The sequence below is a fragment of the Hippoglossus hippoglossus genome, chromosome 1 (assembly GCF_009819705.1).
Source record: "Hippoglossus hippoglossus isolate fHipHip1 chromosome 1, fHipHip1.pri, whole genome shotgun sequence".
NCBI classification, from domain to species: domain Eukaryota; kingdom Metazoa; phylum Chordata; class Actinopteri; order Pleuronectiformes; family Pleuronectidae; genus Hippoglossus; species Hippoglossus hippoglossus.
This window is the reverse complement of record NC_047151.1, coordinates 17,102,775-17,116,284: the sequence shown is the minus strand read 5'-3', so window position 1 is coordinate 17,116,284 and position 13,510 is coordinate 17,102,775. Positions and strand designations below refer to the sequence as shown.

At 43.6% G+C, this 13,510-nt stretch overlaps 1 protein-coding gene across 3 annotated transcripts in view; it reads right to left on the bottom strand.

Moving 5' to 3' along the window:
- Nucleotides 1–1,157, bottom strand: part of lcorl (ligand dependent nuclear receptor corepressor-like) — a 32,837-nt gene extending 31,680 nt beyond the window's left edge. For all 3 annotated transcript variants that reach the window (XR_004614819.1, XM_034594587.1, XM_034594600.1), the window contains exons 1-2: nucleotides 1,006–1,157; nucleotides 53–118 (exon numbers count right to left, since the gene is read on the bottom strand). Coding sequence is in view for 2 of the 3 variants with exons in the window: in XM_034594587.1 (XP_034450478.1) it covers nucleotides 53–118; nucleotides 1,006–1,099 (160 nt within the window). In the remaining variant the exon portion in view is untranslated. The remainder of the gene's footprint in view (nucleotides 1–52; nucleotides 119–1,005) is intronic.
- Between the last annotated feature and the right edge of the window lie 12,353 nt (nucleotides 1,158–13,510).

The following is a 13,510-nucleotide window of genomic DNA, read 5'->3' as shown; positions in this document are numbered from 1 at the left end:
TACAAATTGCCTGTGACATCCGACACTTTAATGTGCGCAAACAAAAACCCACCATCAAATACATTGAGGTCTCTCATCAGCATCGGGCCATAGATTCCTTCCAGGATGCTCTCAAACCCTGCAAATGAAAATAAAGACAGTCAATCCTCCAGTACTGGGGGGGGGGGGGGGGGGGGGGGAGACAAGATATGCGTACTCGCAATACCTGACATTCGGGTACAGTATGTTCTACATTTCATGTTTGAGCCGAACTCGACAACTTCCACAGCAACAGTGCTGAGCTCTAAACTTAGCACAGAAGCTAACACCTCCACCTCCAATGCTTGATACCGAGCACCTAGTCTCACTTGGCGAACATCACAAACAATAAACATCACTCATGATCATTACTCATTACTGGTCAACAATTCACACTTCGGTGGGGTTTCCTGGGTTCGATGTCACCGCGAGCTGAGCTAGCCACACCGGCTTCTGTGTTCAAAATAGCACAGTACGTGGAAAACCGTCACCAGAGACTGTTGAAGTGAGTGCGTTTCTCATATTGCACTGACATTAGCTCCCCCAACGTAGCAACAATCCCCTCCCCCAAATAACAACAGCGAGACTGTTAGCATGACGTTAGCATAGCCAGCGTATATGTCAATAAACAAATCTGGCTAAAGACGTTAACTATCACCGACATGCAATTTATACGATTCCCCGAGACGCTGCGTGTCTCCTCGCAGTGGGGTAGCACGGAAGTGTTCATGCTAGGACCGGTGAGTAGCTAGCTAGCTCAGGGGGACAAAGAAAAGGAGCCAAGTCGAGAAGCTAACCAGCTGGTACACATTAGCCTGCCAGCTTCACTTAACCGCTGGGGCTGTTCACCTACGGCGGCAGGCTACTAGCTAGCTATCAGTTGGCTAGCATTAGCTAGCGCTGCAACACTGCTCGGCGAACCGATCCCTCCTCTACCGGGCGAAATCTCCCCGAAGCCCCGTTTATTTTGAACAGAAGTGACCGTACCGACGCAGTGTATCAGTTTGTGTCGCCATGAATCAAGTTCCCGCCGAAACCCTTTTCTTTCTACCGTGCATCTCGGGCACTGCACGGTCGCCATTCTGCGTCCGTCCTCCCCCCTCTCTCTCTCCCTCCGTCTGAGCCGCAGGAACAGGCTGCGCACAGTTTAACCAGCTGGCCCGCCCCCCACCGGCCGCGGGGGGGAACAGCAGCGGGCTCCTCAAGGCCTCAGCTACAAAAAGAAATAATCACGGAGACGTACTTTCCATAATAATGATTCACTATCTTATAATTATCTTCAACTACTTTAGTGTTTTTAGTGTTTTTTCATTAGTTAGTGCTTTAGTGCAGGTGCAATATTCAACTCACTTTTATTCTGCATTATTATTCTGGGTCTCACACGATATTTCCTTGTCTGTTGTACATTGTACTGATCTGCAGCTGCTGCAGCAGTTTGGCCCAAGAAAAAAATACTTGTGGGGACAATAAATTATATTTGATTGATTTGATTAAAGAGCTCATAATACAGATGGTTATCGATCATGATGTATTTAAGAAGACAGGTGCGTTGAGTTTTTTTGGTCTAGCATTTTTTCGTTTAGTAATGAATATTGGCTTAGAGTTTACTATTACTTGTATTTTCTCACATCAAACATTAAACGTAGCACATTCACTAAACCTAAAGAATACTGTTGCAATGATTCAGATATTAATATTATTTTATATTTAAGCATGCTGAACAATTTGGCAATTCTCTTTTTGCTATGTACCATTGTAAACAGGGACTGCACCCAGGTTAATTACTTTGCTACTAGAACTCGATGATTTGGTTTTACATTATGTTTCGCCTGCATTAGGTGTAGCACCACTGGACGATACCACTGGTTCAGTGCATACTCACAAACATTGTAATACAGTGGTGTTGGTAAAGGGCTGGCTTCCCTATGTATGTCAAATGTTACATAGATAAGAACAGGACACGCACTCATCAGGTTTACATGACATTCATCTCTGGGCTGCTCACAATAAAGGTGAACAGATACTGGCAGTGAGTAAATTGATCGTCAGCTCCTTCTCAGTGCAACCACATGGGGGCAGCAGAGCACTATGAGATTTTCAAAATATGTCAATTAGATCCTGTGTGCAATAAAAATGATCCGATGAACCCAGGGTCACTACTGAGTTTAACTGATGAAAGAGTTTTGGGTACTATTCATCTTTACTTTCAAGACCTTACAAACACAGATTAATATATTTTTTGTCTGTACATCCACTCAAGGCTCGTTTGTCAATAGGGAAACAAAGTTCCAGTTACTAAGGGACCCCGAATGACCAAGTTTCATTGTGCCTCAATTTGTCTGTAAAGTTTGCAATCAATTGCAAATTTGATTGGATTCTGTATTCCCAAAGCATATTAGCCACATCAATATTTGACTTTAAGGTAGGTCTTGCTAAATCTGGGGCCCCTTTCTCGATAATTGACAGAAAAAGCTTCGTAAAAATGTAATTTAATGCTTTTTTTCTTCAAAACACTTATTCAGTAATTCAATGTTTTAAATAGTTCAAAGTTGAAAAAAAGTTTAGTGAGACACAGCAAACCTGCAGCCAGGTAATCCACTGGAAGAATTCTGGTTGGGGGTTCCAGGGCTCCGGGCAAAATATAATGAGGAAGGAGTGTGTTCTCCTTCATGTACATTGCACTTGATGAGTGCTTGTATACACTAATGCAAACAGCATGGGCAGAATGGGGTTTCAGGGCCTCCAGCTAATTTTTGCTACAGGCCCCCGCCGGCAGGTTGGTTCGTCCAGTGATGCAGAACAACGGAGAGGTATGGGAATGTGGCAAAGAAAAGCCAGTCGGTGATTGAGTGGAGCGCAGCGTCAGGGAGGCCAGTTAGAGAACATGTGAAACAGAGTTCTAAAGATCTATGGAGAGTGGTGCAGCTGAAAGGGAGATGTGATTGAATGTTGAGCTTGGAGGAGACAGCAAGTGTCACGGGCCCAGGTGGAATTTGTTGTCACGGTGACTTAAGAGCGTGGTTGCCGTGGAGATGGTGATGAAAGACGGCAGTGTGGTGAGTGGCCGGAGCGTGACCAACAGCATACAGCCGAGCGTACCCCGGGGACAGTGATGATTACATGCAGGGTCACCATGATGTTGCGTGTTTGTACTTTGTGTTTGAATGTACATGTATGGTTTCTCTAAACATACATGCATTCAATCACACACCCTGAGACTCAAGAGAGTGTGTTTGAATGCATTTGCATTTAATGCAACTGTGCAGTGTATCTCCAGTGGGATGGCACATCAAGTGATCGTGAAATGAGCGGCAGCTTAGCACTGAGGTGGTGGTCCCTCTGCTGCCTGCAGCAGCCCAGAGGAACTTTTAACACCTCGGTCATTGACATATCTCATTACTGCAACACCACACGGTCTTACTGCAGTTATAAGGCCACTCAGAGGTGTGTGTGTGTGTGTGTGTGTGTGTGTGTGTGTGTGTGTGTGTGTGTGTGTGTGTGTGTGTGTGTGTGTGTGTGTGTGTGTGTGTGTGTGTGTGTGTGTGTGTGTGTATGTGTTCACCTGGATCTGGTTATGTAGTTCAGAGGAGGGGCACAGTAACTACATATTTTAATTTCCCTCAGATTCACTGCCTTGACAAGTCCAAACAAAAAAGCCAGAAATAGATTATAGATTGAGAAACTGCCAGGTATTAAACAAAGCCACAGGATGAAGACATCTACAGAACTCATTACACCCAAGATTAAAGTATGTCCTCAAAAGAACCAAGATAAGATGAGGACCAAAACATCCATCTTATTCCTTTTCATATTTTTTGCCACTTCTATTCGATCACTTTTCATCTCTGTTGCAGGCTCCATGATTTGTTAAGGGGTTTTCAAGTCAATTAAATTTACAGGTGCATTCCAAGGGCCCATGGATTTTTAAAGATGATTAGAACCAGTTCTCCATATGCTATGAAAGCAACACCTCGCGTATTTAATATAAACAGGATTTAGCTGGTATTAGTAGGGTTTTATTTTTCACACTAACAATTAGAGTGGCTCTGCGTACTGGCTCAGTATGAACTCACTCTCCGAGCCCCGCGTGCCCCAGAACTGACTGTGACGCATGTTTCTCCTTGTTTTTTTTCTGCTTTCATCTCGTCCTAAATTCAAGGCGTCTCGCTGATTTTACTACATTGCAAGTAAACCGCATTCTTTTGCACACTTGCGAATGTGGCGGTGCATTCCCCCCTGCCCCAAAGTCTCAGATAGATTTTATTTAACTGCCCTGTGGTGTGCAAAAACCAGAGGTCATGTTTAATTATATGAGGTAGATAAATTTGAAAAATGCTTTATTTATAAAAGCTCCAGGCTCGTAGCTGGGGCCCCGTTTCTAAGGTGGTGATTTGTGACAGTTGATGGATTGAGTATGCTATTTGTGCTAATACTTGGATCCAATATGTTTAATTATTTGTACGTCCAATGAATCAAAATGATCCTTTTACTGAGGTAAAACCACAATGACTGCAGATTGGGAGAGTCCAGGGTTTCATTGGGTTTTTGGCAGCAGCCTCCCGTATAATCTGTGACATGGTACAGACGCCCACTGCACTTTGTGCGGGGCCCTCCGAGTGGGATTTCCAAAAATCACTTATTTAACCCGGTTTGAGAGTCTTGACATTGTTTTCATGAAACCATATAAAAGGGAGAGAAATATGAATGCAAAGAAAAACAAATATGGAGATGATTACCTGGGAGTTTTTTTTGAGTGCATGAGCAGAAATTTATGCATGTGTGTGTGTGTGTGTTATGTAGAGTCCTGGGGATCAGTGTTATGGTTGGAGCGTGGCCATTTCGATTACTACAGAGGTGCAGTATTCTCATCCCTGCAGAATCTAGTGTGAACCCTCACTTCAGTTTCCCATGTCCAAACACACGACTACACTTGCTGTTGTGCAAGCAAATGGATAAAGACATCTGTTTAGAATTCCTGGCTTTAAATGAGAGACGGTGGTTGCTGTACGACACGGTAATGTTTATTTGTCATGGAGCTCTACGTTCCTGCATGAGGCACTTCCAGTATATTCTGTGACCCCCTCATAGATGTTCTCCACATTTTGGAAGCTGTCTGGATTTTTGTGATAAACTGCAAACGTGTAGGAATATGTGGGAAGGGTAAATAGGAAATCGGGGAAGTAAAATGAGAAGAGGAGGGTTTAATCCGAGCAGAAGTGTGTGTGTGTGTGGACGTGCATGCAGAGACCTGGAGAGCAGCACCGCTGTGCAGGGAAACACTAAGCTGTTGCCATTTTGACGAAGTCTTTCATAACTTCTTCTCCGTCCAGCTGGTTTTAACTGACCCCTCCACTCTCCCACTCTGCTGAGCTGTCCGTCTTTTGTGCATCTGGGCAGATCCTGGGGTAAGATGGAGCTCAGCGAGACGTGTGTTGTCCTGGAGGTAAAAGGTAAAAAGGGGCTCGAGGGGCTTACGCAGCACAGGAGCGCTACAGAGGATTATCATAAATTCTGCACACAATAATGCACTTGACTTTGAAGGCAAATGCTCTTGCCCACACACACACTAACCATTTGAGAAGGGGGGAAAGGTGCAGTGTGGCGGGGGCAGGAAGGTGGAGGGTCATTTTAAGTGAAGGTGCACAGTGCCAGATCATGCCCCGGGGACGATGGAGGGAGGGAGGTGAGGGGAGGACGAGAGGAAACAGTCAAACTGAAAACACATGCAAGGTCAAGTGCACTCCCTCATCTGGCATATAATGAGGGAAAGAGCCAAGAAAGAACCATGTTACTGCGAAACATCTTAGTCCAGAGTCTTTTGGTCCCCTTCTTTAACTGACTGTGTTTTATGTTTTAGTCTGTTTATCAATGCGTCTGTCTTCCTATATCAGTTTCTTTTGAGACCTTGTGCTTGAATGCAGGTCCCACAATACATCACTGCTATGGATCATATCCAGTAATATGACTTGTGTAATCCTCATATGGCCCAAGTTACTGTTTAAGTCTGGGGTTTCACATAATAACTTATTTTATACTAAGAAATAAGATGACAAATCGTTTTCTGGCCCAGACAGCTTTTGCCCTGAAGTGAAGAAAAGCATTGGGTTACATTGTTACTCCTCAAGGGCAGAAATTTGTGTCCTTCACTGGTCAGACAGGAGTTAATGAATAAAAATGAAAGAGACGTGTGAGTCATTTTTTAGAGTGAGAAAGACCCATCACAGGAATAAAGTCAGGCGCATTGTTTCTTAAAAAAAGGGTCTATATTTACCCATGCATCGATTATACCCCACTAGGATCACTGTAACTCTCATTTGAACTGCCTTATAGAAAATGGGCTCTTCTATGACTCATCTCGATTTCTTTACACTCTGTATCAAAATTCAGAATCCAGTCCCTCTAACCACCTTCAGAGCTTTGTATTACAGCCACCAGCTTTATTAATGATAAATACTGCCCTATAGTCCAGTAGGTTACCTAGTCCAAGGCGTATGACTGAAGGTGGGTTGTCTCTTTGTTATCATGGCTTCAAAATGATGGAAGATTAAAAGTCTGCACACTTACTCCAAAACAAAAATGGCATGACAGATACTACTTTGACCTGCCAAAGATCTGACCGGGATTATAACAATGTCTATTAAAATACATTTGTGGTTTGAAGTCAACAGTGCAGATGCTATTATTTCCAGTAATACTCTTGTCATTGTGTGGCGGTGTGGTGGTTTGCATCGTCACCTCACAGCAAGAAGGTTCTAGATTCAAATCCCAGCTTGCCTATACTCCGGCTTCCTCCCACAGTCCAAAGACATGCATCTTAAGGCTAGAAACTATATTAACCGTAGGTGTGAATGTGAGAGTGAATGGTTGTTAGTCTATATATGTTGCGTGTACCAGCGTGATCTGTCCAGCTCAAGCTGCCCCCACAGTATAGATAATGGCTGGATGGATCTTGTCATTGTATTTGTGAAGTGACGTCTTTGCTTCTTCTGATGCATAACGATGGAACTCAGTCTCATTGGACTTTGGGAGTAAGGACACTCAAAAGCTTTCACTTGGACTGTGAGAGCAGGGACAAGTATAATGTCATGCCTTCCAATCTGACTTACTCTTTTCTCTGATGTGTTTTCAGAAACCATTCTGTGTTATTTACAGCCAGGATATAACAACACTGCGGCCCCTGCCAGATATTGGATTCTCCTCTGTCAATGGCAAAATCAAAAAGACTGCATTTGCCAGGTCCAAAAGGGCTTTGTGCTTTTTTCCCCCTCTTGTACTTTTCAACGTGAATGATAATAAAAAGAAAAAAACTCCACCCATGTCATAGTTCCAGTATTTTCAGGCAAGTGTGATATTTATCTGTTGATAGTGAAATGATATAGTAGTTTGATACTTTACGCTGTCTGCACACAGACCGCTCATAAATCCACGCAGCTGCCTCCCTACATGTCTGCTGTAAGTAATGCAGTTATGAATCTTCTGTGCAACTCATGTTTCTGATAAAAGCTGTGACCCGCTCATAAGAAGCAAAAACCAGAAAGCCTGTACATGTATCTGTCTGCCTACCTGGCTTTAGCAAGATAAACCCAGTTTGGATCTTATTAATACTAATCATCACCCCAATTCAATTTTATCATTAAAAGTCAGCAGGAAAAACTGTATTTCTGCCCTAGTTACATGTGTCGCTGAACAGTAATGAAGCGAGCTTAACACACTTTCCATAAAGATTGAGGATTAGGTGATTCATTGATAGGGATTTAAAAGGTGAGACACCATGTTACCAAATAAAGTAAAAGTCTAAGGGTCTACCGCTGTGTTAATGAATCCATGAGGCTGTATTCAGAAGTGTCCCAATTCATGGGCATTAGAGGCTGCGTTGGAAAACCGATTGGAGGCGGCAATGTTTTCCATTCCTGAGCAGCGAATGATCCAACTCTTGGTCCAACCTGTCCCAGGATTCATTGTGTAGGGGTGAGTAAGCTAATGAGAAAGCTGTACAGGTGGCAGCCAGTAAGTGCAGCCACTCAAAGTAGCTAACTGTACAAATGACGCAGATGTTTTTCAGCGGCCGCCACAAAAACAGCTGTTCTCAAGGATAAGGAAAGGAGCTTCAATGCTTCCTAACGTATCTCCTTTAGCATAGGAAACATTTTACCATCCTTTATGAAATGAAAGGAGAAAATGCTGCCGTAAAGACATTTAAAGCAACGGAACCTCGCACTACGTGTACCACCATGTGGGTGTGCTATCCTGTTCTTGTGTGTATATTACAATGTTGTTTGTGTGTTTCAGCAAGGTCTTACCTCCAGTATCACCACAGAGCCAGATGGTGCTGTCAAGATCCTCACAACGCAATGCTAAGCCACATTGTGCACTGAAGCAACACTCACCTCTGACCTTACACACACACACACACACAGACACACACACTGTCACAGACCTTTTTTTTTCTAGCTGTCATGAATGTCAATCATGGAGTGTGTTAATGTCAAGTGAATGGGAGTCATCAGTAATATGCAGCTGGACTGCAGGAGGAGGGAAGGTCGAGATAAAGGAGATGTGAGTGGGGGGCAAAGGTGGTTCGACAGCTGTCGACCCTTGTGGTACCTCCTCTACCCTCACACACACATGTCAAGTCAATACACAGCATGCTAAATACCTGTAATATCTGACTTTGCATGTGCTGGTGTATATATGCATGAGCATATGTGGAAGTGAGTTGACTGTCTTATATTATGTATGCATGTGTCACAGTGGTGCTCTGTCAGACTCGTTACTACTTTCAGTGATGCCCATCTGTCCCTGGTGTCTTTGGCTGGAATGTTGTCATGCTCCTGTCTCTCAATCATATTTCTTTCTGCTACATGTATTAGAGAGGACCCCCATCTCAGCCCCAAACTCCCATCTTAACCTTTCACACCCCGCCCCCTGACCCCCAACCCACCCTCTGTTTCTCACCGTCTCATTAATAGAACAAGGCTTGACAGGCCTGCCTAATCTAACCCACATGCCAATAGTGCAGTGCCCATTCTCTCTCCTGCTGTAATGAAGCAAATACTCTGAAATCTGCTCTAATGCCTGTGTGTGTGTGTGTGTGTGTGTGTGTGTGTGTGTGTGTGTGTGTGTGTGTGTGTGTGTGTGTGTGTGTGTGTGTGTGTGTGTGTGTGTGTGTGTGTGTGTGTGTGTGTGTGTGTGTGAGGCAACACCATACCTGGCAATAGAAACTCCACTTTAGCCTGGGCCAAAAATGAGACACCGCAGGGAGGGAAAGTCGTAAGGTAGAGTTTCTTACTTTAAATCAGTTATGATTTACACACACCCACACATTACGTACACACACACACATGCGCACGCACGTGTACACATCCACGTAAGCTCATCCACACACAGACGTTTCAGCAAATTAATTGCGAGTAGTGCGGCACGTAGACTCAATGCTCCTGATTGGCTCTAAGTGTGTGGTGTGTTTCTGGCTGACACTAATAGACCACACAATGCTTCTCTCCTTCCCCACCCCACACAGACGTAATCTAATCAAGCATCTAATGCAACTTAATGTGCACAGCTTTACATGGCTTTAGTTAGTGTTAGATAAGGCTAGGTGTGTCAGTATGTGCATATCTTCTCTTAACATATTAACTTAAACAAGTTTAAAGTATACTTAACGTAAATAAGCAAATATAAATAAGTCCAAAACATGTAACCAATTAGCAAAACAATATCATATAATATATCAAATTTAACCCCACTACAATAATTTCACACTAAATTAAGTGCTTCATAGAGCAAAATACTCAAGCTCCAAATTCATAATCAACTGGCTACCCACCGCTAGTGTGTCCGTGCATCGCAAGGTGCTTCAAAATGTTTGTTGTATTCCTCCCTTTTACACAGAATTGTTTTCAAAATACAGTCACACTTTCGACTGTTAAGCTTTAGGGATTTTGTTGTCGTGTCGACCCGAGTTCGACTTAGCTATGAGCTAACTGTACGTGTTGCTAAAGACACGAAGAGAGTGAGTTAAGTGTAATGTTAACTAGTGTAATGTTGTAATGTTAACCAGAGTTAAGTGTAATGTTAACTAGTGTAATGTTGTAATGTTAACCAGAGTTAAGTGTAACGTTAACTAGACATGTGCACTGGTTTTTATGTTGCCTGTAAGTAGGGCAACTATTTCAATTCATAGCTCAGACACCGACATATGCAATGTAATTCGGTCTGGTAGGTACCAGCTGTGCCCCACGCAGCAAAATAGTTTTGGCCCAGATTTGGCCAGACACTGACACACTGCCACACTGTCATCCGGCCCACATACCACGTGGCATGATGGCACTTGGGTGGTCCCCTCCTGTTTGCCAGATCTGGACCACAAGTAAGCCATAGCAGTACCCCGTGTCAACCAAAGCTGCCAAAGGTGGCCAGAATATGTTTTGTGCTATTTTGGCCATATTCACCTTTCACCACATGGGCCACTTTATATTCAAATCTAGATTAAACCTTGCCTAGAGCACCGCGTTTCTTTCAAAAAATGCCCACGTTTGTTTTGCGATAGTTGGGCCACATTTGCTGTGGCTCACAGGTCACATCTGTTTTATCTGGGCCACAAGAAGAAGTGCCACATCATTGCCTAAAGTGGCCCACATCCGTATACTGTCTGGGGTAGGAACCGATGCCTGAATTTGGTTCCCAACCCAAATCGTCTACCATGATGGTGAGTGTGCCCACATTCCACTGTAGTTCGCATGCCGTGGTATAATGCTGGAAATATCTGTCAGTGAGTGTGTGAGAGAGTGACTAATATTGGCCAGTTCATCTCGCAAACAGACGGTTCCCAGCTCGCCTCCACAAGATCCAGGAAGCACTGCAGGAAACTGGGATGGGATGTGTTAGTGTGAATGTGTGTGTGAAAGTTTCAGAGTTTTTAATACGTTTTAATAGGAGGAAGTGAGGAAAGGGGGGGGATCTCGGTGGAGATCATTCTGGCACTTCGTCGAAAACGTTGAGCATCTGTGTGTGTTGCATGAACGTCTGTATGAACGGCATGTGTGTGTGTGTGTGTGTGTGTGTGTGTGTGTGTGTGTGTGTGTGTGTGTGACAACTGCTCTATGTGCTGGACCACAGTTGGTGAGACATCCTGTAGGGCTTTGTGACACAGCAGGAGGCGGCATACCCTTTTGACTCTGCTGCATGTGTATGTGTGTGTATATATCTGTGAAATGTGTGTGTGCTGCACATGTGTGTGCTGACAGGATTTACTATTCGTCAGTCCATCCTGTCATCACCTCATAACTCCTGGATCGTTTGGGCTCCTGAGACGAGAGAGACAATGTACGGAACGTTTAGTCTTTTTTTTCTTTTCGGTATCGCAGGTTCAAATTTAACACTTTATATGTTTACAACTATAAACGTGAGACATCAAAAACCAACATATCTGAATATTTGGCCATGGTGGAGAGAAGTTCTAAGCAACTAGTCTGTTAATGTTTTTGTAGTTTTCTTTAAGAAGTGGGACATGTTGTAGCTGTCAGGGATTCGCCAAATATATATAAAACTCAGAATTACAACAAAGAGGTTGAAGTTAATAATTTTCCCACTCAAATAATAATTATGGTCTGAGCGAAATTACTTGAATATTGCCACAAGGCTTTATTGTAGCTGTTTCCGAAGCTTTCAATGACATCACAGTCTTTCTCAGCAGATGGATTTTGCCCAGATGATTTGGAATTGTTAAAATTAATGAAAATGTGTAAAACGGATGAATACGCTTTTGGTTGTATCAAAAGTACCAAAGAGAAATGGACTTGCACTAAACAAATTAATATCAGAATCTTGAAGCCAAATGATGATTGCAATGCGAGTCCAACTGGCCACCGTTGCTTTCATATGTAACATTGGTGTGGGCAGTGGAGGAGGATTTGTAGAGTTTCAACTGCAGTTGAAGAATTCTCGTTTGTTACAAATTTGCTAAGTTATAACAAAACTGATTTCTAGAAACAGGGCTGAGGGTGGTTATGATGTGCGTATGGGATAAAGAAGGAGGGAAAGAGAGTATAGCAACAACAACAGGTATATGAATACGTATGTTGGTCAAACCCTTTGGCATGCTGGTAGCTTTTCGTCACATTGCAGCCCCCAGTGTGACCCACAAATGTCAGACGAATAAAGTGGAGATTTGGCTGTTTGCATGTGTGAGCGTGTTTGCCGATGTGTTGTGTGCAGGCTCCACCGATCAGAGTGACTTTCCTGTCTCCTTCTCTGTCTGTCCGTGCAGTCATGATGTGAATACAGCACCAGACTGACAATGGAGAGAGGGCCAGAGTGAGTGAGCGAGACAGACAGGAGCGTCTGGGGCCTGTCAGTCAGACGGACTGACGGACGGACTGACAGTGCCGCAGAGGCGCTGGCAGAGGGTCGTGATCGGATGAATCCTCCAGGGAGGGGATGTAATATTCTGTGGTCATTTTGGACAAAGCTGCAGTTGCTCCCCTGAATGTCACCTACTGATATATTATACAACAATTTAACTTTTTCTATCTTTACCACTTTATGCTGAGTTTGCTTTTCTCCTAAACTAGCTATAAGCGATAATTATGGATTATTAAGGATTTACATGATTATTCATTGTTGCTAATAGTGACAAAGGATGATGTAATACTCTGTATGCGATGGGGCTAAATACAGCACAATTGCCAGACGCTACATCCACATCTGCTTCACTTCTGGTGAAGAAGTTACCCGAGTATTCGCCAAAATAATTAAATTGCCTGGATCAGGACCAATGACAAACAGTAAGTGAGAAGCTTGTGAACATACTGGAGCATTAAGCAGCTAAAGACCCTTTGTCCTGAAGGGGAAGCGATAACTGGAGCCCCTCAGTGAGTTCTGATGGCGGAATCGATGGAGCTTGGAGGGCTGGTTCAAACACATGGTTCTACTAATGTCCATCCGGGACTCGTCTGAATATTATCTCTGAACTTTGGACTCAAATGGAGAAGGAGAGGTTCAGAGACTGAAAAGAAGAATGCAAAAACATTTCAATTCATTTGAAACTTTTCCAGTTTTGACATAGAGGATCCCCTGTTGAAATCTTCCACTGTTGATGTGCGTACCTTGCAGTGTAGTTGTGCTTATGTGTGTGTCTATGCGTGTATGCCTTAGCGCATTTAAGTGTATGCTGGCAGTGGGATTATTGATTTGCAAGGGTGACTGGTGTTGAAATTCAAGGTGGGCTTTTCTGTCTTGTCCGTTCCCCTTGGCTGACATAGCTCCCTGCAGATCTGCATGCACTCTATACAACCCCTGTTCTCTAATTCATTAGTTTCACTCACACACAAGTATCAGACACCATCATCTGGCATGGAAGTAGCTGCTGAAGCAAGTCTGCAATTTCACCTTTTGGGGGGGAAATGCACAATGCAGCATACTAAATGCCATACAGATGTAGAACGTGCAGGGTTCCCACTGTTGTCTCTATTGAACTGGAAAACCCTGCTGC